The following is a 25822-nucleotide window of genomic DNA, read 5'->3' on the forward strand; positions in this document are numbered from 1 at the left end:
AAAGTGAAGGGAAGAGTGTAATAATATAAGTGGAGAGCTCATGAAACGATACTATTGAGATCACCTGTAAGATCACATCAATGAGCGTGAATTTAGGTTTGTAACGGGATTCAATAACCTCATGTCCTTTTGATAACAGCAAAAAGAGGAAAATGGGCTAAACAAAATGGGAAATAACAATGCAGAAGTAAAGGATTGCGTAGCTTCTAGATCCATCGACCTGGCAATATGTTTCTAGATTCACTCTCAATAATGGAATGTTTCATGTTTGGGCGACATGACCACTGTTATGCCGAGCCAAGCAATGGCTAAGCATAAACCACGTAAAGCGTTCCAGGAAAAGAACCATCACACGGTCCACCCAAGACGACTTTTCCCTAACTCATTTTAATCTTCCCTCATAAAATTGACCTACATAGAGACATTAATGGAACGTTTGTATTCAAGCCTTAGAAAGCTCTTTGCAGAGATAGAAGTATTAAATAGGAAACAACCAAAAGTTCGGATAACCCAACTTTTTATCGATGATGGGTCCAGTGATCTGTCCATGCGCAGAACGTTTCGCTAACAAGTACCAACCATTTAAGAGAAACATTGCTAATCATTGGATAAGTTCGCAACCCACTGCTAATCTCTTGTCGTCAATACAAGATAACCAACCGGGAAAAGGTTACGGTGATGTAAATGAGGAAAAAGGAAACGGAGGACACTTAAAAGTGAAAATGGATGAATAAAAAAGCAGAAATCTAGGAAAATGAGTGGAAGTGAACAGGAACCCAATAACCATTCTGATAACAAAAAAAGAGCATAATTTTAAAAAGAAGCACTACCATAGGTAAACCAGCTAATTTTGACCATGGAATAGGCAAAGAAAAATAAGAGAACCACATCACATGGCCTTAGCCTTTCAAACTTCGAGATAAGCCAAGTTGGACAAACTGTGTTCATAGAAAAAGACGGAGAGAGAAATCAAGCAATGTTAGGAGCAGTCTTGCACGAGACCCAATGCGAGAACAACAAGCAACGCCGACTGCCACATCCAGCACCATCCGCAATACCCATCCTGATCCAACAATAATATCGCTCCACCGCACGACCAGAGAGTACGGAAGATAGGAGGTGCGACGACCGACAGAAAAGCAGTATGTCTCTTTCTGCTTGCTCGCTCGCTTAGGAGTGCAGTGGTGGAGGGGAGGGGTGGGAGGAGGGGACGAGGGGGAGGGTGAGTGCTGTTGTGGTGAGGCTGAATCGATTCGGTAGAATTATGGATGGAGGCCTGTCTTTCCATCATCGGTCTGACTCTTTTAACCAAATTGATTTGGATTTCAAGTATGTATGGATGAGAACTTTAGTCGGAGGCATCGATGAGGAAAGTGTTCCCCACGGCGAGAAGCATCACTTTACTGGCCTGCTTGTAATTATACTTGGAGAAACCATTTCAGTGTGATCCTTCAGAACGATCACGAAAGAAAAAGCACATTTCCCATTTGAAGAGATAGTGGAACAAACATAACCGTGGCTCAAACTGCAAAGGGTGCTAATTATCGTCTACACTTCCTACGGTAATGAATCGCCTCCTAGTAATTGCGGTAAACTTAGACTCATCGAGCCTTCTATTCCATTAAAGAGCAGACATGGGAAGTAATAAGAGACAGACCACTATCCAGAACGGAAAAAACCGCCTTATGTAGTAAACAAATTCAATGCTCGTTTGAATACGGAAAATGAGTTCCTGTTTGTCTTTTACGACTCTGAGGAGGAGGTATTCAGTCAGTTGACTGCTTTTGTATGTAACTTTCATCCTTTCCATTTCACTGAAGAATTGAGTCTAAGATGCAACATCAATCAACCTTTTTTTATAGTGATGCTGTGAGGCACTCGTTTTGCCGTCAAGTTTGCCGCACTCTCAGCGCTCAGCTCTTTGGCCCTCGAATTAACAAAATAGGCCTGTCTATAATGGCGTTCCTCTTCGCCCGATGTGAATTTTTATTAGTCTCTTGTGGTGAATATATCTTCATTAGAATGTTACAGCAGTAAAAGGATAGTTAACTCTTCAGTCTACAGACCAGCCATTTGTAGAATTGATTCGTCGTCGTCCTAGAATTTCCGTGTCTACGAAAATACGGTAAAATCTAACATCACTTATTGTAAGCAGTGGGCAGGGTAAAAGACACTTTTGAGTACATAAAATGAATTTGTTTTCATACGTTTTCACTTATATGGAAAAAGAAAAAATTAAGATTAACTACTGCCATCCAAATCCAAATATATTTTTTGTTCATAACTTCGCTCACAAACCTGGAAAAATCACTTTCAAGCGATAAAGTTCTCCCACGAATCAAAACATTTTTAAAGGAGGAGCCCGTCCACCCGAACACTACTGTTTCCAGCAGCGTGCTTTAACCGCAAAATAATTGCACTTAACTCTACCATCAGCTTAGTCCTTACATGACTACTTGGTGACCTAGTCACTTCATGAGCGAACCTGTTTGCTTACTCTGAAAGAATGCCTTACATGCCGTTACCTTCCTTACTATCGAAAAAAGCTAATCGATCAGTTAGTTGATAACGCACTGAGAGCACATGTGTAGATGTTATTCACTCTCTGCTTCTTTCTCAATGATGGCCTAAGGGCTGAGTCGAATTTCGTCTCCTATATTTCGACAAATGACCACTCTGACATTATTCTTGAGATGTCGGTAGCATATGCGGAAATTTCGCTTTGAAAACTAGACGATTTTCTTCGAGTCGTCAAGTTTTGACTCATAAAAAGCTCTTTACAAAAACAGTCCAGAACTGACTTTAATAATCTCGTTTAAATAGTTCCTTCTATATAGGCATTATTAGCCCAAAAGTAGCTTATAAGCTTTAAAATTTAAAAAAATTCGAAGCTTTAAAAAAAAACCTTTAAAATACAAGAGAAATACCCGTCCGATTCTACTTAAGACGTTCTATCTAGACAAAAAAACAACATTGACCGTTACTGATACCTTAATCCACTTCTGCATAACCTCACAGCACCATCATAACTGCAAGAGTGTAGCAAACGTAGCAAACCTAATCATGCGAAAACAATAGTAAACTGTTCTACGTCTTGCTCAATTTGGGGATCTCAAAGGAATCAGAAAATGTACTGTATTTTTCATCTTGGTCTAGCTACGCCACTGCAAAGATGCTCTAAACATTTCCTGCCAAAAGCTGCTACCGTTACGATAATGCAGGAAATTATACTAGACTTGACAGCGGCACTATAATCCGATGCTCGAGATTTTGCACTTAAAACACTTCCACGAACTTTACTTGTGCAAGAAAGACATATAAAAGCTGTGTAATTGCACAGAACGTCAGGCCGCGCAAGATATCACCCCACATGAATGACAGTGCCCAGATAACAAAGACGGATATAGCTTTCTGAGCACCGTCGAGATTTTATTCGACCAGAAATAACAGCTACAGTCTATTAGAGTTTTCTGTTACCAAAATAACCTGAAAACAAGTAGTTTTCTTCCCAATTCGAACGTTCGTGCTTCCAAAATAACATGGGCAAATCAATATGCGCTGATATGCTTCAAAGGTCATTATCAACACTGTAAGCGACATCGCATGCTTCCCCATAAATTGAAGATATAGAGTGGCTGAAGAGATATCATAGATACCTGGAAATTGTTTAAGCAACTCAATTTATCGTCAGTAAACTAGATTAATGACGCTTCCACACATGTTGAAAAACAGTGGTATCTTTTACTCTCTCCGTCACTCTTGAAAATACTGATGAAAATACAGTGGAATAACGAGAAATAATTGCAGCGTATACTGACTGTTACTCTCAGCTGATAACTTGAAAGCATGCTGATTAATCTAATTTCAGAAAGACAGAACATAGAGAACAGATCTGCTAATAAGGAACAACGCTGTTAATCTATGCACTCCGTTAGTGTGTAATGAAATGGACGGAGTGCAGTGACCCCTTAAATTGAAATGATTTGATTGATGATGAAATTCCTTTTTCTTTCAGATGATTCCGAGACTGGAATTATTGAAAATAACATGTGTACATTTTTATGCAACCCAAACTTAATGCTCTTAGTCGCTGACATCTTGCAGTTTACGAACACGAGTGCATGTGTGCATTCCAGCAGATCGATGTCGAGCGCACAGAGTTTTCCCACATCTGAAAGAAAAAAGTAGAAACGACAAATGAAGAATTAACAGAAGCAAAGTGTTCCCTGAAATATTGCTTACCTGCACTGAAACGCAACTGAAAAGCTGCTCAATTTGACAGCACATACACTGCAACGTTGTTGTGACTGGTACCCAATAAGAACTTTCTGTGCTCGTGAAATAGCTGAAGGACGACGAAATGCAGAACATGAAAAGTTCGCTTCGGTTATACGTCGACGTGGAAGTTCATCATCGCTCGAAGTCACATCTGAGCCCTTCAAGTAATATTTTTTCTTAGTTAAGATTGTTTGGAACTTGCATTAACCAGCGCTGAAGTGTTGCAACTGACACTTTTCACCAAAAAGATAAGAGCACCAATATAAACAGCGCATTTATTCGTTAGCAGCCCAGCAACAGATCTGTTTAATTGAAAACATAGACAAACTTATTCTTATAAAAGCAATCTATAACTATTAACATGTACTACTTAATGAAGGGAAGTTTCCTGAAACGTATCTCAAGAATCGGAGATTTGAGATTAAAAAATACTTGTTCTTTGATACATAAAAATCTAGCTCGCTGAAAATAATTGCAAGTTCAGCCTTATATAAACAAAAGTAAGATGATATTAATGAGATAACCGGGAGGTAATAAGGAATACCATACTCTGTGGTGATGAGACAGAGCTCCAAGCGGTATTCTTGATTTGCTTCTGGCTCGAGTTCTTTGAATAGTTGCTGATCCGTTACCCATTCCATGATGTTTACGGCGTACACGTAATCTAGAAACGGCTGGTTGAAGAATTAGATTCTTCTGAATGGAACTGCTGATGATCACGGCTTTGTACTGAAATGGAAGGAGAGAGGGACGCTAGTAGAAAGCAAGAATAGGGTAACATCAGTCAATCTGAATTTCTTACGCATTAAGATGAGCGAGGAATGAATAGACAATACAGTATCAAAGGTACCTTCTGAATTCATTGCTGAGATCACAAACCACCATTCCAGAGGAAAACTCGGAGCCATCCTCAGAATGAGTATTCAAGTCTGTTGAAGGCGAAACGGCACGCGGTTGCATCATCAGAAGCAGTCGGTCACGAATAGAACTATTTACTGATTCGCTATGGCAAAGACTTGGTGCCTCTTCTAAAGGAAAGAAGTCTGAAGAACAAGCCGACTACTTTGGATCCTTTAAAACTTTGAAAACAGAACCTTTGCTAGGGTTCGGACGAATCCTTCTATCACCATGTTTTGTCCCAGACAATGTTACAGCTTCGGAAACCTAAAATAATTTACATGTTAACGCGTACACTGCAAAATTCTTTTCACTAGAGATAATTGGTTAATTATATTTCAATCACCAATAAGCGAACGCTTTTTTTAAAAAAAAAAAAAAGAAAACCTTGGAAGAGCTGATACCGCTGCAAGAACAGCTTTTATCGTCATCACATTCCGTATCACCAGCAGAACTTTCTTTAGCACTCGTATCTTCTGGAGCCGAAAATACTTGCCTCTCCTAAAATTTGATTTGCAAATCTAAGCAGCACTAGCACTTTGTTATTATTTATTCAATAGATGCCAGTAAAAGGTAAAAACAGAAAAACAAAGTATAAATTAATTCAGCGAGTTGACACTTTAGGAATCTGTAGAAAATTATTCGTCTTACTAATTCACATTTATATCCAAAAATGAACACCCCAGAGACTGAGATCACAATTTAGAGATTCCATTAGTGGGGAGAACAAATTTATTTGAATGAACGGAAGCAGTTTCAATCTTTGGAAAATGTTAATTGACGACAGCACCGTTCACAGCACTTGAAAAAAAAAAGTAAGAAAATTGCAAGAGATGAAAAATACCGCTAAAGCATACCGCTAAATGTTGAAACGAGTGTTTCTTGGCCTTTGTTATCAACCAATAAGTTGCTTATTGGATGTATACTTCACGAGACTCTCACCTATGTGACAACCACATTTACATTACCAATTGTCCACTTTACTGTATGGTGGTGTGAAACCTATGCTAGCACTTACAATCGGTTTCGCTGAAGCATTCTGTTTCATCTGCCGTCGAAGCTCACACATTCGGAATAGGGTTCGACGATTTTCATCTAAATTCTGTTCATCAAAGAAACGCAATCCTTCCCAACAATCCCCTTTATTCCTGCAATCATAAGGATCCTAGAAATTCGAATCTTCGGAAATACTTAAACACACTGCTGGCAACATATAGATCATACAAAAAAGGCTTTTGAGATGTTTAAGCTCAAACTCTAATACTAAGTCATGTAACTGTTGCAAGTGTAATATGAAAAACAATAAGAAACGGAAAAAACCAACTGTTCAGTTTGTACAGAACATGGAACTACTGCGATTTTTTCAGGAAGTGCTAATGCCAGAGGTCCCGATCGTGTGATAACTACTAGACGCACGAGTGACTTATTTCGGATGCCAAGCTCGTAAAGTAGTGTCTGCCCACACAATTCCGATAACGATAAATCATCGAAAATTAGACCTTGATGATACGGGAAGAGCCCTGTGCGATGCCAAATTTTTACCTAGAATCCGCAAACTCAAGGCTCATATAGTTATTAACAGTTATATGGAAAATGCATGTGAAAGCGACAAAGCTTTACCAGTATCAATTTTGACGTGTTACATAATGCAGTGGATAACGTACAACGATTCTGGAGATGGAAGTAGTGATGGAATTATACATAAGAGGCTAATAAACTGCGAGCAAAATGTCTGTTATCATGCTTCATATGACAAATAAAATGTTGGGGAAAATTGCATGAGGTAGGGAGTAGTCATGACTTTATTCTAGCTATAGCTTGGTAACTTCAAAATTGCAAAATCTCAAATTGGCTTCAATTCACATAAAAGTGCTGGTTCAAACTATGGTAGTTTTAAAATATGCAGAAGGACCAGTACCTTTAAACTATCAACAGTTTCGCGTAATGTTACACTCTGTTCCCATTTGTGTCCCGTTACTGATGAAATTGATATTGTGAAGTCCTTCGTACTGTTGTAGTCCGACGGTGAACTAGTGTGTTTTCTGACTGTGCCCTCATCATTCGATGACATAGTGATGTCCTGAAATTCATTAACAGTGCTGTACTTGTCCGCCTGAGCCACAACGTAGTAAGAGTTTCCAAACTGTACCAGACAAATTGCGTCACATCTCATTTATCCTTCTCTTGCCCTTATCGGGACTTCACCAGCAAAATCTCCCTACTGTTGCCATAACAAATTTTCCAGAATGTATTAGCGAGCAATAACAAAAAGACAAGTGCTGTCAAGTAATCTGAAGCTCCCTGAAAAAGGACGAAAAAATGCACACGAAGCTATCATGATCATTTCATCTTTCGTATGCATCAACCAACCGCGAAATACTAATCGGCCACATTGTTGCAGGCTTAAAACCAAAATTGGAACTGGTAAAAGGGTTAACGAGCGTTTTTTGAATAAGTTCCTTCTTCTTCATAGACATTCCATTTCATCGCTATTGGTATGGACTGGGGAAATCGGAAATTCCTTTATCTGTTCTCCTGTTTTTCAGAACTTGAGACCTATGTGAGATTCAGGATGATACAGAAAATTGCAAATGCTCAGTTGTCATTTTGTCAGTTTGGTAGCTTTTTTCCTTGAAATTATTGACTGTACGAAGTTTTCCTTTTTTCCCAACCATATACCGATTACGCTTCCATTGTATTGTGCTGAGATGATCCAATCAGAGAAGCATCTTCGCTCTTTCCAAAAAACATATCCCTTGACAAAAGAGCTTCTCTTCCGTAACAACATAAACTTCATGAGCATCTGTCCTACCATAGCACATCATTAACGTAGAACAACTTTAACCGCCAGAATTGAATAAATAAATATGCATACTTTGCCGAGTTCATTGCTTTATATTTATGTTTTCCCCCTTTTCGATTGAATTTTTGATAGAAGTATCATGTCAGATGCGCTTTTGAAGCCATTGGAAATTCTTGCCACTGATGTATTATTGAGTGTTCCAACATATCACATATGTGTACCCAGGTATTTTCTACCTTATCTAACGCATTCTCTTTCGCAGTAGAATTTCACACTTCCGGAATTGAAATGGGACAGGTGTCGGGGTTCTTTTATACCACGATTATAATTTTAAAGGATGTTTGTTGAGTAAGGTCTCCGTTATTAAAACTGATTTGAGATATGCTCTTCGCTGGAAATTTCATATGTAATTATCCCTATTTTCTACGTTTTGACTGGCTTTCAAATAAATATCACATGACGAAAGGTTGCTGTACATCAAATCAAATATTTCTATTAAATTACTCACGGGAACATATATTTGTACAGTGAAGATGCGAATACAATTTATGGATCACATGCAACAAGTGCGTTTACTAGATGAGGAAGTGCGAACTGTGTTGAGTTCATGCGGACTCTGCTTTACTTTTCAGTATCATACTGTGACATATTCCCTCTGCACTACTCCTTTCATTTTGCGGTAAAACGGCGATATGAGAATACTTTGTTTACACCTACATGCACGAGGAAATGAGTAGAACAAAAAAAATATTTTTGCACAGGTGTTTCGTGGATAATAAAAGGCTCATAGGTATAAGGTGGAAGAGATTTTGCGATATATTTGTGATTATAGAAAAAACACAACAATGTTCAATGGCCTTTACGATGAAGGCTTCGGCGATAAGCACTTTCTCTTATTTCCCTTCCTAGGGATTGGCAATTCAGTTTACGGAAGCTTCGAATGGCTCGCTTGAAGGACTGAAAATGAGCGATTGAATTATTCCAGAATGTTACATTGTCGACATTAAGATTCCAAGATACCTTTCAAAATCTACAGCATGAATAACCTGTATATTACAACACTTCATGGCTAAGATGGTCAGCTGTGCTGTCTTTCTGTTATTGTTAACTCAATTTATCCACGAAGGAAATATTAACCTTGTCGGTGTTTCTCCAGGGCAGTATCAGATTTGCAATAAAATCGCCTCTGTCATTCTGATCCGCCATGATGAGGAAACGTAGGTCTCCTGTTCCACTGAAATGACAAGGGCACCTGCGATTAGCAGAAAAATGAATGATCGTATCTCGACCTACCGATCTGAAAAATGATTTGCTGAATAAGTGTCGGGATTTTTTCTTGTAGACTACACCCTTGTATAAGACTGCGAAAAAAAAGTCCATTTGTCTCGATATGAAATAGATTGAAAATGGATTCGGGATGGTCTGCCCGATTCATTTTTACCCATTTTCAAATCTGGTTTTGAGTAAATCTGACATTGTAATTCTGTAGCATCAATTCCACCAAAATATCAAAAAATCGGTTCACCTACTCCTTCAAATGACTTGTACTTGTTTCGTGGCGTGCTCTAATCACTTTTATCATAATTTCGCTTTTTTGATCCCGGTAATCAGCTACAATTATTTTTCTTGATTCTATATTACCCTTTTTTTCAACCACTGAACCTTTTGATTTACGTGTGAACAGTTCGTTTCCCTTTTTAATGTTGTCTAAGACTGCGCACAGTTAAATTTATTACAGGCGGCTACATGTTCCTATTTCCATCGATTAATTACTGTAGGTTGCACCCTTTACCTAAGGAGAGGTAACTTGGGCTTAAATGCTTGGTAATCATAGAATCGATGACAAGAAAGACAATGATAACGCTTTCAAATGAAGAAACTGTAGAAACTATTTCTGAAAACAAAAAGGGACCTGCGCCGATCAGACCTCTTGAGCGATCGTGCCTTTCGCACGCTCACGTATGATTTATTGATGCCTCCGATTCGTGCTTTCACTACTGTAATATCTTCCTTTTTCAAATTGTTAAGGAACAATTAAAGTTAAAACATCATAGGGTTGTACTGTTAATAAAATCCCTAATTTTGATATTATTTGATGTAAATATACACTGCATTTCCGAACCAAGTTCTCCAAATTTCTGATCCTCCCTTTTTAACTTGGAGTGCTCCAGTTTCATTATGTTAGAAGCGCATATTTCAATTAATTGAGCACTTTTTTAGGATATATACTGCAACAGGATGAAACTGCATTTAGAAATTGAGCGTAATCATATAAAAGGAGCAAAGTGAGATCGAGGCTTACAAAGAGGATGAAATGAAACTGAAGAAGAGTTTTTCGAAAAGCAGAAGAATGTGAAATGGAAACCTATTTGAGATCGACAATAATGATCGAGTATATTCTCGTATGTGCTGACCTGACTGCACGATGAACACGTATCACTAAGGTCTGAAAATATGACGAGCTGAGATATCAATCGGTGAACGATGAAAGAATGCCGCCTGACAGCTCGTCGACACGCGGCACCTTTAGTAATATTGCGCCTGCCTTTGCTGCCCACCCTGTCACTAGCAGCCCCAATCCTAACCCCTAATTCCAAGTCTGAGTGTTTCTAACAAATCCCCAAAGGCAACTATTCATTATACATTACCCACTTTCATAATCTCATTGGAAATAAGTGATAGACGGGTCTGCTGAAGACATGCAATGTATATGTCGCGCACTAGAAGTAACGAAGTGAAAACAGACTTGTTGCTTTCCCCGAGACAGCGCCAATGCACATGTCGTTATCCTTCGGATATTTATTGCAGGATAGCATTTCTGGCCAAGGAAAACCATATTGCCTCATTCTGTTTTCGCATCCCTGAAATTTTATTTTGATGCTTCAATTTCCACTTCTTTTCCTATAAATCTTCGAATTCAATAATGTTAAGGCAAATTAGACCTGTTGGACAGCAGTACATAAGGACTGACAGGGTAGTATTTCGCGGTCCATTGTTGCCAGACAAACTGGTGCAAACAGGGAACATAGGAATAACTGAAACACAGTTAATTAAAAACAATGTATATTGAATGGGAAGCAAATTGCCTAGTATGTCGCAATCTATTCCAAATAGATTAAATGGATAAGGACCTGTGTATCCGGATGACAATTTAATCGATGTAACGGTATCCACGGGGCTGCTTGCTCTATTACTTCATCCACTGTTTCATGCTCCAACAAATTTGGCAAACGCATTGTTGAGTACTGAAAATAACTAGCTTATCAACAATGCAGTAAGGTGATGCTGAGGAAGAAGCAACGGTCATGAAGATTTTTCTCTTGTACTGAAAGTGGTGACTGTTTAGCTCCGAATAACCGAAATAACGAAATTCGTGAAAGAAAGGAAGTGAAGGAAGGATGAGAAGGGTATGGTTTTCTTTGATGCTTACTTACTTGTATACCGTAACAAAGCGTCAAGTTTCTGGGTATGTCCACACATTTTGGTGAGGAGGGTCGATCAGAAGTGAGCATTGCCCATGACTCGGAAATATAAGCGTAGGTCCCAATAGGAAGGAAAAGCAGAAGCAACTCGTTCAGTGCCATCAGTCCGGACAAGACTAGTCTATTGGTGCACCATCCTTCAATCACTCCCGTACCGCCCACTTCGGCAAACGTTTGTCCAATCACAGTTTGTTGATGATGCTTTTCAACAATATCATTTTCAACCGTCGCCAAATCCCTTCATCAGTGATACTTTATTCTCGTCTTCGAAATTCCTTGATAATGAGACGTGCGCACTCCGTGTTGATACATATCTAACCGAGGAAATTATACTACTGATTATACTGTGGATTAATTATTTCATTCTTATCAATATATGAACAATAAAGCGTAAAGCGCACTGTGAAATATATCACAGTGATAAAAAGAAACCGATTAATTGTCACGATGTATTGTACATTTCATCGGACACTTCCGCTAATAATTTACACATCACTGATCACATCCATAATCCAATAATTTAGTTTATTGACAATACCTAGTTAACAGCTGCAATATCCATTATACCATTTCGTCTGTATATTATATCCGCAATATTAAGATCCATGCGTCAGAAAAGTCATGTTTCAATAGCAACCAGTTTGAATGGCTACTTTATGCTTATATTAACTTCACTTCCCTACTGCATCATACCAATATAACTGCTCATGTCTACATGACAAAAAGGTTAACTATTCATCAGTTAATAGCTACTATTTTTGGCTGCTAATTTATTCTAGCTTCACTTCCACCACATATATTTATTAAATAATTGAAATTTGTATTGCTTGACATTGTTTGTAATACCTAATGATATATCCAAATAGTATTAGCGTACAAGATAAGAATCAACTACCCAAAAAGTGTATTGCCGAAGTTTCTGCTGGAATATGTTATCTACCCTCTGGACAATATATCTGTGCAGAAATTCGGCAATCAATCTTCGCTTGATACTAACATTTAATAACTTATCTCCATGCAAAAGACGCATTGCCAAAGTCTCTGCACAATTGGATCTACGCAAATATAGGATCGTCTCCTACCAAACTTCATGGCTTTGCTTTTTCTTGCAAAAATATCGTATTCATTCCTCCAATGATAAGCTGGACACTCTGTTTTTCTTGACATCAATGTTTAATAATTTCGATTTCTGGAGAAGTTACCATATCAAAAGACAGCTTTCTTTTCCAGCTTTTTAATACAATGCTGTAAAAACATTCAAGCGCCATTGTACATCAAGCATGTTAAAACGAGACTATTTCTTCTATGATTCTAATCCCCACTTATATTAAAAAAAAAGGTCTTTATAGATATGAGCTGAAGGATTTTCTTCTTTTCACATCATCAATTTCCGTAATAGTTCTTTAGAAAATTTTTGAAACGACTAGCGCGGGTTTCTGCAATAATTTCTCATTGGTAACAAATTTGTTTTTTCATCACTTTTGTGAATGCTTATATTAGGGACGAGATAAGCCTCTCACCTGCTCTTATTTCTTGCAACATCACTCTATTTGACCAACCGTTTCTGTAAGATACTGTACCGATTAACTACAATAGCCACATCGCTATTTCATTAAGGCCCCGTATCAGCGTTGCATAAAGTCACTTCTGGTTACTCAGCGCATCGCCGCAATTTTTTCAAATTTCCGTTTTTCCGGTCTGGAGAGGTAGGAGCTAGGTTGGAAGCCGAGTGGGTCTAAAGTGGGAGATGACTGGGTAGTGAATCAGGTTGAATGTGAAATTAGGGAGGAGAGTGTTGAATTTTATCATTTTCTGTCTGAAATCACCAATCCATGTTATTCGTAAAGCATGCACGAACAGCAATATTAACTAGTTTTCAGGACGTTAGTTCCTTATCAAATGAATCAAAAATTTACGTTTCCAAATTCAGTTAATGAGACCTTGAATTTCTCCGAATATCAGTTTTCTGATATATTTTAATTTATCACTGCATTTGGATTCATCGTGTCTGATGGATTGCGTGTAGTTCACTACATAGTAAGGCAATCTGGACTACACTGTTTATTGGACTACATTGTTTATTGTGTGTAACTGACAATGAATTAGTGTTTGTATTACATATAAATGACCACAGCTTTATTTGGAAGGTGGATGAGGAAAGGACGTGAAATACGTAGCGTACAGAATGTTCATTCATCACTTGCAGAAGAAAATGGTCTGTTACAACTGATACTCCTTGACTACTTGGGTAATTTAGCTGCGGGTGCAGCTATAGACTTAAATATAGTGATCATTAACCTACCAATCGTCTTTCCAAGCATCATTAAAATTACTCCTAGCCGTATGAATTTATAAGTTTTACACCGTTGTGCAGTAAGTTCGTGTCGGAGGTCAGCATTTGTGACATTTTACAACCGTGCTTCCAGGAATCATTGTGCCAGCTGGTTTTTTATGTAGTAATTTATATATGTCGTTTAATATCATATCGAATTGTCACCATTTTTTTTTTTGAAACAAGACCGGCACGCATTACTATTTGTTGGTGCATTTCGAGTACTACAGCTTTTCCCAGACAACTGAAACAACATTTTCGACATCCAACTGCAATTAGTAGTGACGTTTTTTATTCTGGCATGTTTACACATGCTGTAAAGATTGATTTGTTACTTGATCGAAAATAAGTAATGCGGTATTGAACGTCCGCCTACATATTAGGCAATATAAGATGAGGCATTATTAAATGCAATGCGAAATGCCCGTAATAAAATCGGAATAGCTCAAAAAACTTATGTGAGATTGCTTAGGAAAAAATTTTTGATGAAATTGTTTAGAATTTCGTTAACTAGCTTCAATTTGGAGATATTTTCAAATGTCGGAGGAGTAATGTGGTTGCAATCGAATGCTGAGACCAGTTTTTAGTGTTGTTCGTGACATGTTTGCTTATATTTGGATGAGGAATGAAGTTAGCACTTGTGATACTATCGGTAGTTTTCGACGCCATTTGAGGGTAGCAAATAGTGCAGTTCGTCATATTCTGCAGTGTTGTAGAATTTGAGGACAAACCTATGGCCGACATTTGATAGTTCTTTGTGTCTAAATTGTTGCTACTTTTTTATTTCCCTTTATAATTCCACAAACTTAAAATCGTTCGTCGATAATACTGAAAATTTTGAATCTTTTAGCTCTTAGCGAGCTGCTACTATAACGGTGCGAGAAATAAACAATTCTCAGACCCCATGTTTCCGCTGATGTACAACTTACGTCACATATCTTTGGCTAAAGTGACCCCAGCCATCAGGTATCTAATCCTCTTTCAAAAACAAAGGTTGGGTGTTGAATGGAGTGGAAGGAATTGATAGTTATGGAAGATAAGTGTTAATGTACTTTTAGATGTTATGCTGCAGTGAAAACCGCAGGATTTCATGGAAAGCTTGAGCGTCCTCCTCCTGGATTCGGTAGAACAACACCGTTCAGTTTGTTCATCAAGGAAAACTTCGCATCAAGGAAAAACGAACAGCCCACAGAAGTTTTCAGTAACCTTACGAAACAATGGAAAAATTTAGACGAAGCTGATAGAAAAGTTATCGTTTTTCTTTCCATCCAGTGAACACAGTTTGGCCATATCACTTTTCAACAATTTAGCAGTCTTGATCTAATTTCCATCTAAAGATCTTTAAGGTAGTTTTTTCCAGTTACCACAATATCATTAGGTCAGAATTATTAGGATATTATTTGTTCGTGGTTGCTTATGACAATAGATTACAATGTCACATTTATTTCTAACTTTCGATGAAGTCTACTCCAGAATTTATGCTTAAGGAGCATTTCTGCATAGAAAATAGACGATATCCAAATTAAAGTTACATATGCTTAGCGCCTTCTTGTAGGGTAGGCCAGTAGTCGTGACTAATGTTCCATTGAATAAACTGATATTCCATCAAAAATTAAATTTGTGGGTTGTAGAAATATGTTGATGAAGCATTACGAATAAACGAAGAAAAAAGATCAAAATTCGAATCGATGAGTGAAGCAGAAAAAGAGGAGCTTCGTAGACGGGCCAAAAATTTGAACGAGGCTCGCTTAAAACGACGAATACGTTTGGAAAGGAGGAAAGTGCGTTCATTTGGATCTTTTTTTAAACTTGTAGAGGGACAGGTATTAAGTTTACGTAGTTTTTTTCTTCTTTCTGTGAAAAACAGGATATTTAATAAAATTTATCGGAACAAAGCTGAATTTTGACAGTTGTATCATGGTTTAATTGTAGAAGCGGGAAGCTGATGGTCAACGGCCAATGTCAGGTTGGATGCTTTTTGTGAAGGAGAAAGCTATAAAAGGGACCGCCGACGTTGGTAAAAAACAGCAGGATATCATCAGGGAATTGGCATTTGTCTGGAAATCACTTCCCAAATCTGATAAAGATGTATTTTTTTTGGAGTTTTATGCCTATATCACTACATTCAAGGCATATTTATGCTTATTCCAAAATCAAGTGCTCATGGGAGAACTGATTGTTTACAGAGTGTTGTTAAATGTTAGACAGTGCTATTTCATGATTAATTTTAAAATAGACATAGATTAATTTGCAGGCATACAGTGAACGGGCAAAAACTCTTTCGATAAGTGGAGGGAAATGTGATTGAATGTGTGTGAGGTTTCGCAATAATTTCTTCACCGATAAGCGATGATCTCGAATGATGCGGACAGTTCCAATCTTCTTTCTTAATCTTCGTCCCTGTACTTCTACTCATTTTTATATATGTAACCCATAGCAAGTAGAATTTTAAGACCACCTTCACACACCTACTCGTTTACACTAAATTGAAGGAATGGAATCCATTGGATGCAAAGGTATCATTGCGAAAGACCAGCCTTATTACTCGTTATTATGTGATTTATTCAGGATTTCACAATCTTTATATTGAAAGTCTTCAGTCATATCATTTAAGTTTCTAGAAGATTGAGACAGGATTTATGGATGTGCTTTGATTCTGTTAAAGTATGTAGTAGAGGAAGCATCCATAGATTCGCGTGTGAGATTATGAAGATGGTTGAAATGAACAACTAGAATAAAAGAAGGGGAGGGAAATAATGCGTGCGTATTTCATCTGTTCGGTTGTTTTGATTTCTTGGCTCACACTGTTTTTCCTTCTCTTGATTTCCGCATGTTAAGTCATGCAAGTATGACATTTTAACTGATCTAATTGCTCCTGCTAGCTTTCAGTGCCGGAAACCTAGTATAGATTGGTCGTACGCAGTGCATGGCTCGGTTCTATACTCAAAAGTCTTTTTTTTAAATCGTAAAGAAAAGTTCTCAAAGTAACTGCCTAGCAGGTAATGATGAGCTTACATTATGTTTCTGTAGATCTGCACACCTTACTCTGCATCGTGCGATTTTGAAATACTTTTGCAAATTTGTTGTAAAACTAGTGGAAGTATCAGCATTTCTTTTTGGTGGTGTATAAACGGGATTGTTTTTCATTTGTTCATTATGTTGCGTTTTTCCTGTCTGCTACGTACTGAACGACTTTGAACAGATTGGACAGACGTGAAGGTTGTTGTATTCCATTCTTTTCGATGTTTGGATATTTAATTCCACTTATAGTTTTCATTAGTATGAAACTACCTTCTCTTCCGTTTCAATCTGTTATGTTCATTTATTGGTTTACCTAAAGTACCCGTCAGCATTTCATGAATTTTTTACTCCAGGGAAAATGTATATTTCACAGTGATTTTTCAAGGTGATCTAACTGTACCGTACAAGGTGATTCAAGTGGGACTGTGGTTCATCAAATGTTGAAGGGTAGCGTTGTCCCCACGTTATTGGTTTTGCTCGTGGTTTATTGCGATGACAGGGAATCGGCTCGTTTGCAAATAGGAATCAAGAAACGTGTCGAAAACTGTCAGTTGAGGTCAAGAAAGGGGGATACTCTGAACGTGCACTATGTGGTAAGTTTGCTTCCATGGAGTAGAGTTTCTCGAATATGTTTTACTCAGCAAGATTTCCGTTGCAACATGTTCATATGTTCAGGGGATGTTAGAAGATGGTACCGAGTTCGATAATAGCTGGTCCCGCAATAAGCCGTTCATATTCACGCTTGGGATGGGACAAGTCATTAAGGTGAGTGTTTTATATTCACGCTCTTTATGTATGAATCGTTCTGGTGCTTCATCGACAACATCAAAAGTTAGAAATACTAACTTCCGCTTCACGCAAGATCATCTCCATTCATTACAACACTTTTTCTAACGTGTTTTTAACTTATCGTGTTCTCTCTCCCTGCAAAAATTTATCGTTTCGTATATTGACATTCTTGCACATTCTCAGTGAATGACCATGCTAATCACATGTCATGGTAGCATCGAGAGCTTCTGCTTCTGTGCTATACCGGATTACATTTTATCTTCCTTTAACTGTTTCGAAGAAATGAAGATGTTACGAGGGACCAGTTCATATCCGAAATGCGACTAATAAATCTATCGGGTACGAACACACCAAAGTGAAAACCTCAGAAATCTGAACACTGTAGATATGGAATATTAGAAACCTTTGAATTTTGACTGAAAATCTGGTTCAAGACTTATAAATCTCATGACATTTGTGACACAGCTTGAAATACAGTAGTACAATCGTGTTTTATCCAAAAAGATGCTTCAAGGGATGGGACCAAGGACTGCTGAACATGTGCGAGGGCGAACAACGTCGCCTTGCAATCCCATCTGATCTAGCCTACGGTAGTTCCGGTTCTCCACCGAAAATCCCACGTAAGTATACTTATTTGGTGCCGAATGATGTAAATATGGAAATCATAATGTGCATCGGTTGTCAGCTTTGTAGAGTGTAAGCAATTTGCTACTCTTTGTTTAGATTTTATTCCTTTTAGCCGATGCCAGTTTGAAATTTGATATCGAGTTGGTCAAGATTGAACGCGAAGGAGATTTATAGAACAGCTTTTTATCTAGATATTATTTTTCATAATAGAATGTTATGTGTGTGGAATGAAATTTCACTAATTCGATGTTAATTGAAGGTAGGTGACAGGTCAATATACAAAAAAACAAGATAATATGCAGAAAAGTATTATATCTACTTTACATTTGAAACGACAGATAAAGTATATATCGAGTGGTAATGGGTGTATGTTAGAAGTGTTTAAACAAGGTGTATTCTCGAAGCTATAGAGACGATTTTTACGTCTTCAGCAATAATAGCACCACGTGAACCACTAAAGACATCGCCCACAAGCCATACAGGGAATCCATCAAGCTGCTCCAGTTCGGTACGTAATTGTTCTGCCTAAATATTGGTGCATTTAGTTACGCTTCAAAACAAACGTGTCAAAGAAATAACCTTTTCTTTTTCGACAGCAATTAAGAGGCCGCCTGATGTCTCTGCAGATGTTCCGCTGAATAGATTGAAACCATTGCCCATTATTTTTGAGATTTCGGCCATGTAATCGATTATAGGCAGGGTATGAATAACAAACCGCACTTCCGCTTTCTGTGCTTTCGCCAAATTGTCAGCATGTCCTGTAAAGGAAACGAATTTCTCGCTATTTGTGAACTTCAGGGTTTCGGTCGTTAAAAAGTTCAAAAATGAGTCAAGAAATCATAAACAAACCTAGAATTCCAAAACCAGTTACATCTGTTGAAGCATGAATGCCATATTTCAAAATCATACGCGCAGCGTTTCTATTTAGTCGACACATTTGTTCAACGACTTGCTGATACGCACGCACAACTCTTGCTTCATCTAATTTCAGCTCCTTCACACGTGGATTCCCTGTTTTCAGCCATTCATATGAATTTACTGCCACCTGGGCACCAAGTGGCTGAAAACTTACTAGGCGATGCACTACAACTTCCCAGATTATTCAGTTCGTCTTCATAACGTTCTTCCTCAGTCCTGATACCACACATATATCCGGCAACAGAAGTCTCGTAAATTGTTTTTTCAGCCTTCTACTTGACAGGCTTTTAATATGAATTACCATAACTAATATTAAATACATCTTTACAGCGGTATTTCTAGAACTGCCAGGCAGTTAAACAGAATATGAAACTTTAAAAGGATATTATAGGCAGCACTTAATTAAAACTGGGAAATGTGATCGCCCTTGGCATAATAGTATCGCAACGTGGGAAAGAAATACATCACACACTACAGTGCTTGGTTGTGGGTCGAAGCTTTTACCGTAACAGTTAGCCACTAAAAAGATGGTAACTGATTAGGATAGTAAGTCACGCTTGACAGTACTCGACTAATTCATACTAAGAAACCACAAACGGTATGTAGTTAGCCAGGCAAAACACCGCTATAAAAGTGTAACATAAAAATAAAGACGGAAATAAATAATAAGACTACTTTGGTGAGCAAAAGAACATCACCAGGGCGTGCTCCGTCAACCGTGGCTATTTCATTAGTGCTGCACACACTTGTAGCTACTCCGCCTAGCAGCAACCAAGGACAACACACCGTCTGACCACCTCTGATGGCAGTGCCAGCTTCTTTTGCAGTATCCTGGAAACTTAGGGAAATTCAACACTGTTTTTCAGTCTTAGATTCTCTATTCCAGCCTTCGGAAGGATATTGTGATGGATTTAAGTTTAAAGAAGTTCTGCTTTTGTAGAAATTGCCCTCTAATTGCAAAATACCTTGAAACCATCGAAGAAATTGGTGGCAACAATATCCCGCTCTTTGTCACTGATATCCTTAGGTATGCCAAGCAAAATCAACATATTGTCACAGTCAACCACTCCCATCGCATACAGATCGCTCAAAACATTTGCGCAAGTGATCCTGCCCTACAACAGATTTCCATGCAAGTATTTAGTGGCAGAATATAAAAAATATAGATGGAAATGGAGGCAAACTGAAAAACACGCGCCATTAGGTACGGGTCATCAACAACAGGGTAGAAAAAATCTGTCGTCTGGACGAGAAACAAGCCTTGGTGTCGCAAAGGAATCACACAGCTATCCAATCCGATACCTGCAAATAGTTTATAAACGTGTCAAATATAAACTAAATAATACAGAATGAGCAGACACGTATGTAAAAACTAACCTCTCTCATCTGCTTTTTCATCTGTTTTCAAGTCTTTCAAAAGTTCCAACAAAACCTGAAAGGAACGTTAGTTCTCCAGTAAAATGGGTGACGAAAAATTTGCAAAAATAAACTCTTATTTTCATTCCTGATATAGTAAATAAGAAATAACCATCACTGGTAACTTCAATTCGAAATGCTTCTGTTGCGAATGCAATTGCAAAGATTCCGTCCGCTTAGCAATGTGAAAGCTTTCGTGATCATTGCGAAATATACAAACTCTTGAATTTCAAATTGTGCATCTAGTCGTGTTCACTATTCCGAAGCAGATAAACTTCAGATACAGCTAAGTTAAAGGAATTAATTAAATTAAATTAAAGTTTGTTGCCATTTATTACTGAGTTGCTTCTCAAACAAAGCATACAATGACCAAGTGCACCCGATATTAGAACAAGGGATGGAGAACCTACCGCTCTCGGAACCTTACATCCACAACCCTTCATTTGTGTTAGCTTTGTTAGCAAAAAGTTGGCAGGTAAGCCATAGGTAGCTGGATCGAACCCAGACCGAATGCGACTTATTATACTATTCATTCTGAAAAGGTAAATAAATCTGTTGAAACAAAACATAGAGTTGATACTAGCAAGCTTCAAAATCAAAGGCGGTTTCTTGAACCGACAATACCGACGGGAAAGTGAATGAAAACGGTCTATACACAACATTTAGCATGGCAATGAGGAAACACTAATATCATATGTACTTACCTGAGAATTCCTTATTTGGTTAGATTATCAGTTCAGCTTGCTGACAATTTTAAAATAACTGCCTTTCAAGTTCAAAGTTCGCAATGTACAGTGATAATAAAATGCCTTACCTCTTCATCTATCGAATGTATTGTGGAGGGTCCATAAGATCCTTTTATTACAGATGACAGTTGAAAATCAAATTTACGCAATGAGAAGCATGGCTATAAAAACTGCGACATGTAAAATTCATGAGCTCATTGCAGCTACGTCTATGAGGGTATGCTGCAGTGTGCATCTTTCTGATACTTTACACACATACCACATACAAAACCCAATATTTAACACGATATTTGGCTGAGATATGACAGTTAAATTAACGTGACTCAGCAATGCACAAATCTCTCAGAAAATAGCATGTTTACGAAATCGAACTGTACAGCTCATACCAATACCTGGTGGACAGTGAGACCATATAAAATAAAATTAATTCTGTGTAACATTCACACAAAAAAAATGCAATTACGACCCACTCGATCAGAACGATTTCGTCAAAACTTATAATTTGAAATCTTTACCAACGCTCGGTTCCTGAATTCTATGAATGTACAACATTCTAAAACGGTGTCCTTCATAAATCCCATACCTCGTCCGTAAAAAATAAGCCTATCTCCTGGTACACACTAGAACATATCGAACCAGACTACACCACATCTCATCAAATGCTAAATGACAAATCTAATAAGTCATGTGACACCTACTGTCTTCCTTTATAATATACTACGTGAAACATTTAACGGTTCAGACAAATAAATCAAGTGAAACCCAAAAATTAAAAAAGTGTGGGTAGTGAGCCAATCATGAACATATGCAGAACTGCGTGTGTGTGTAATTTTATTCACTTCATCCCAGAAAACTGGTAGAAATAATTATAGATGGATGAGGAGGGTTAAGGGAAAACGTGATGCTTCTTCCCCGTAGGTGATTCGTATATAGCAATACATGAATTTCCCAACCAACGAAAATTTTGGATCGCCTCAATTAGGTGTTACAAAAATGTTACACAACATTGATTGTTACAGTGATAATGCTCCATAAATAGAAGATGGAAAGTAGTGCAAATAATTACATCACAAGCAAGGTTTGTAAGACACTTGCGTATGCACTGAATGTATAGCCGTTGAGAAAGAGCGAAGTTGTACTTGCTCGGCATCATTAATTATACAGGCACTACTCTCTGTCCAGTCCTCCGGTGTATCCGTTTCCTTACCTGTATAAATGAGCACGTCAAACGAACACGGTGCCTCAAGCAATGGTAGGAACGTTACCGAGGCTGTTATTTGTCTGCAAATGCAATGAAAGTATATTACGAGCAAATTGTTGAAATATTTCAGAAAAACTACAGAAGAAATTCTTTTTTGAAATATGGAAATGATCAAAACCTAGCTTTACTTTACCTGATCACATCAGCTATTTCTTGTCTGATTTTCTTTTCATCCTTTTGTTTGGTCGTGTTTTCGCTGAAAAAGAGAATTTGCAGACCCATTTCCCTTGCTTTTTCAATAAAAAACCAGGTTTCTCTATCTCATTCTATTCCGTTTCTAACACTACATCCACCTTACGCCGATCAAAAATTTATGAGAAATGATGAGATGAAAGAATATTTCCATAGATCCAGATAACTTTTTTTCTTTTTTTTTTTGGGAAAAAAGTCCTTTTTAGCAAAGAAACGCAACAAATAATATTAAAAATACCCGTCTTGCTGAATAAGTGCATCTGTTTCAATGTCAAACTGCCAACGCTCCAGTACGTCTTTAGTCTGTATATTTGAGATCACAACAACCAGTTTCCTTAACTGCTTATTTTCCAACCAGTCTGGAAGTAAGCAGTTTAGCAGAATCGGGGAGAACTTAAAACATTTGATGGTGCTAGTGACAAACTCACAAACAAAACAGAAGAACTGCCTTCAAATACAGTCATCAATCGTGTTGGTTCAATAACGGATGCGTTACCTGTGATCCATTTTAGGATTTTTTTGTTATTTTTGTTAAAAACACCTTATTTCCTTAAATACCAGCTAACTTAATCTCGAAAGTTACTACGGTAAGAATGATGCTTAAAGTATTTCTTATCCGGTGTAATTTACGACAGTTCGCTCTCACCAGTAACTCTACGATTATATTCCGTATTCGAAAGTGTGTCAGTAAACACCTAATGCTTATTTACTAAAAAGATGATTCAATGGAACCAAATAATATCTCAGTCCTAACTCCAAAGCTGCACACAAGGTGATAATGTCTAACAGTATCTCCAAATGTAATAAACATCACTGCTCAGGAAATGGAGTAACTAATTAAACAAGTGAACGTTCTTTGTTGGGCAACCATTCCAAGAACAGAAAATCTCTTTACAAAAATTTATTGTAAAGTGGAATACACCAGATGGAATATGGATGTAGAAGTCAAAAACCTAATCGGACTTAATGGATTTTGGTAAATGAAACAAGAAAAGAAAGCGAGCGGAACGGTCATGCAGAAAATGGAAATATCGCAGTTAAGCGCAAAATATAGATATAATCCATCAATTTTTCTCTAAAAATAGTTGCAAAAGAATATAAACTGAAAGAGAATGGTAATGCGACCTAGCTAATCCATAACAACACCTAAAAGCTCCTGTTCAAACACTAGAAAGAAAAGAACCTACATTTAACTTGTTCAAGGAGTGGCGCCAAATATTGTTGCAATGCCGGATTATTAGTAACAAGCATAGTGAGTCCATATTTTTTTTCCCGTTTGAAAGAATCTGCCGGATATAAACCTCGCAGGTAAAGAATGCTATTAAGACCGAAATCTATAAAATCACTTTATTTAAACGAAAGTAAATATTAACTTGGTTTATAATAGTAAATTAAGGCTTGAGAGATAAGGGTTTAAATAAAATTCTGCCCTCAGAAGTTGATTTGTCACGTAATATATTGGAAGACAGAAGTGAGAAGTAAGAGACTTAAGTGAAGTTGCTGATTTCAGTGATCAACACGGGGAAGGGATGGGCATATCTAAACCCAGCGTCATTTTAACTGCCTCAAGCGAGTTTTTGATAAGATAAAAGCTGCGGTTCCAGAAGTTTCAGGAAAGCTCAAAAAACAAGGTAGACTCTTAATCTAGAGCTATTTTAGCCTTCTGCCGTTTCTCAAACTGCTTAAAATGCCAGTCGGATAAAATAATGCTAGAACCGTTAAACCAAAATAACAGAAGGTCGTGGTGTCCACGGGTAAGTCATTAAACTTCAAGATAACTAAATTTTTAGGCCACAAAGATCCAAAACACCGTAAGCTTACGAAAGAATTCCTGAACAAGTTGCGCCGATCCTTTAAGACAAATAACATCGCGAGTTTTAGTATCTGTGGCCATTGCTTCGTCTTCTGGAACTACAACACATGACAAAACAAACTACACGTAGTGAGAACTCAGTTAATGTTTCTACCTCACTATCAAACACGAAAACGCCTTTAAGAGACAGTTTTACAACAAACTGATACAAGTGCGCAATTAAGCAAAACAACCGCACCACGCAGCGCAAATAACTATTGCACCGAACAGCGTCCAGCCGTATGGTAACAATGATGTTAAGTGCAGTGAAGCTTCATTTATATAGCTTCTGTGCGTGGGAAAGGAGGGAGGATATGGGGGAAGGACCTGGGGCTTATTCATCTGGGAGGATGGCGACAGGACAGTGGGTTTGCTCAGAGACGGGATCAGGTTCTTGCAGTTGCATTTGTTAGCGTTGATAATTGACAGGATTTCGAGTTGGGTTCGTTGAAAGCATGATAACTATGAGCGGAGAAAAGATTGGTTCCCTGCCAGATGATCTGTTGACAGGATATTGCATTTTTACTGGTTTGAGTTTCCTGCACTAGTGGCACATTCTTGAAAGTGATTTCATCCTTTCGGTAGGAAAGGGATAATTGGTCCAGTCATTTTTCCTTTAGGGAAAGATTGGGAGAGAACTTTTCATTCACTTTTAAACAACTTGTTTATTTTGTCTTACTATTTATTTTTGGACAACCTGTTTGGTTTGAAAGGAATCGGAAACAGTAGAAAGCAAAGATTGTGACCAGATGAAACTTGGGAAGTTTGGCTTGACACTTCCTGCCAATCACCTGAATCTGCAAATGGGTCGCAGTACTGTTACACTTCACACCAGTTTATATTGACTAGAGCTCTCCAGTCCTCATCCTGAAACTCTGCTAGTCAAAACCTGGAACAAACTCCACTACAGACTACTTGCTCACCTTCTTGGCTCTTAGATGTTCGCATACATGTGTGTCATATATGTATAAAACGAGAATGAAGAAAATGGACGTAATGTCTGTGTAATGCACGTCGTCTTCTCTCTGATACTTCTCTCTGGTACTGTAATTAATTAATGAGAAGGTGAGCTAATGGTTCTGCTAATTTTTCAGCTTATGCTGCTGCCAGGTTACCTGGTTTGTCGCCTTTGCGGTTCATATATGCCAGTTGTTAGTTGGAAGCGCGGCACTGCAGCACTACCAAAGATATGTGCAAGAGCAGAAAAG

General features: G+C 37.9%; 7 protein-coding genes across 7 annotated transcripts; 3 read left to right on the plus strand and 4 right to left on the minus strand.

Moving 5' to 3' along the window:
• Positions 1–527: 527 nt before the first annotated feature.
• LOAG_01459 (hypothetical protein) lies at positions 528–1116 on the plus strand (the record flags this gene model as incomplete). The annotated part of the gene is made up of 2 exons (XM_003136998.1): positions 528–716; positions 904–1116. 2 exons carry the CDS (start codon positions 528–530, stop codon positions 1114–1116), a joined length of 402 nt encoding a protein of 133 aa, XP_003137046.1.
• A 2967-nt stretch (positions 1117–4083) lies between these two features.
• On the minus strand, positions 4084–7246 carry LOAG_01460 (hypothetical protein; the record flags this gene model as incomplete). The annotated part of the gene is made up of 9 exons (XM_020445756.1): positions 4084–4171; positions 4243–4436; positions 4828–4942; positions 5129–5306; positions 5373–5442; positions 5563–5676; positions 6194–6323; positions 6500–6717; positions 7094–7246. 9 exons carry the CDS (start codon positions 7244–7246, stop codon positions 4084–4086), a joined length of 1260 nt encoding a protein of 419 aa, XP_020303820.1.
• Positions 7247–8683: 1437 nt separating this feature from the next.
• Positions 8684–11589, minus strand: LOAG_01461 (sfrp2). Its single transcript, XM_020445757.1, has 8 exons — positions 11413–11589; positions 11110–11223; positions 10921–11013; positions 10725–10839; positions 10344–10424; positions 9891–9975; positions 9116–9275; positions 8684–8935 (listed from the first exon to the last, which is right to left on the minus strand). Exons 1-8 carry the CDS (start codon positions 11560–11562, stop codon positions 8828–8830), a joined length of 906 nt encoding a protein of 301 aa, XP_020303821.1. The 5' UTR covers positions 11563–11589; the 3' UTR covers positions 8684–8827.
• Positions 11590–14636: 3047 nt separating this feature from the next.
• Positions 14637–16100, plus strand: LOAG_01462 (hypothetical protein; the record flags this gene model as incomplete). Its single annotated transcript, XM_020445758.1, has 5 exons — positions 14637–14758; positions 14851–15040; positions 15424–15573; positions 15725–15880; positions 16047–16100. Exons 1-5 carry the CDS (start codon positions 14697–14699, stop codon positions 16098–16100), a joined length of 612 nt encoding a protein of 203 aa, XP_020303822.1. The 5' UTR covers positions 14637–14696.
• A 1150-nt stretch (positions 16101–17250) lies between these two features.
• LOAG_01463 (FKBP-type peptidyl-prolyl cis-trans isomerase-13) lies at positions 17251–18403 on the plus strand (the record flags this gene model as incomplete). Its single annotated transcript, XM_003137002.1, has 4 exons — positions 17251–17406; positions 17489–17578; positions 18117–18222; positions 18342–18403. The coding sequence occupies 4 exons, from the start codon at positions 17251–17253 to the stop codon at positions 18401–18403; spliced, it is 414 nt and encodes a 137-aa protein (XP_003137050.1).
• Positions 18404–18610: 207 nt separating this feature from the next.
• On the minus strand, positions 18611–20965 carry LOAG_01464 (selenide; the record flags this gene model as incomplete). The annotated part of the gene is made up of 8 exons (XM_020445759.1): positions 20676–20965; positions 20525–20579; positions 20346–20449; positions 20113–20262; positions 19823–19978; positions 19079–19289; positions 18809–18987; positions 18611–18754 (listed from the first exon to the last, which is right to left on the minus strand). Exons 1-8 carry the CDS (start codon positions 20676–20678, stop codon positions 18611–18613), a joined length of 1002 nt encoding a protein of 333 aa, XP_020303823.1. The 5' UTR covers positions 20679–20965.
• Positions 20966–22134: 1169 nt separating this feature from the next.
• LOAG_01465 (MDF-2 protein) lies at positions 22135–24675 on the minus strand. The gene is made up of 5 exons (XM_003137004.2): positions 24584–24675; positions 23950–24096; positions 23001–23121; positions 22704–22766; positions 22135–22590 (listed from the first exon to the last, which is right to left on the minus strand). The coding sequence occupies exons 1-5, from the start codon at positions 24654–24656 to the stop codon at positions 22377–22379; spliced, it is 618 nt and encodes a 205-aa protein (XP_003137052.1). The 5' UTR covers positions 24657–24675; the 3' UTR covers positions 22135–22376.
• Positions 24676–25822: the final 1147 nt, after the last annotated feature.

Source organism: Loa loa (assembly GCF_000183805.2).
Source record: "Loa loa unplaced genomic scaffold supercont3.27, whole genome shotgun sequence".
Classification (NCBI taxonomy): Eukaryota; Metazoa; Nematoda; class Chromadorea; order Rhabditida; family Onchocercidae; genus Loa; species Loa loa.

What these genes read in the sequence shown, in the direction of transcription:
- LOAG_01461 (XM_020445757.1), bottom strand. Translation starts at nt 11,562, where the DNA reads ATGGCACTGAACGAGTTGCTTCTGCTTTTCCTTCCTATTGGGACCTAC. An exon ending in TGTCTCGGGGAAAGCAACAA is followed by an intron (nt 10,425 to 10,724) that starts GTCTGTTTTCAC and finishes TCATATTTTCAG; the next exon opens with ACCTTAGTGATACGTGTTCA. An exon ending in TTATTGTCGATCTCAAATAG is followed by an intron (nt 9,976 to 10,343) that starts GTTTCCATTTCA and finishes AAGATATTACAG; the next exon opens with TAGTGAAAGCACGAATCGGA.
- LOAG_01465 (XM_003137004.2), bottom strand. Translation starts at nt 24,656, where the DNA reads ATGGCCACAGATACTAAAACTCGCGATGTTATTTGTCTTAAAGGATCG. An exon ending in ACTTGTTCAGGAATTCTTTC is followed by an intron (nt 24,097 to 24,583) that starts GTAAGCTTACGG and finishes GTGATTTTATAG; the next exon opens with ATTTCGGTCTTAATAGCATT. An exon ending in GCACTTATTCAGCAAGACGG is followed by an intron (nt 22,767 to 23,000) that starts GTATTTTTAATA and finishes TCTCTTTTTCAG; the next exon opens with CGAAAACACGACCAAACAAA.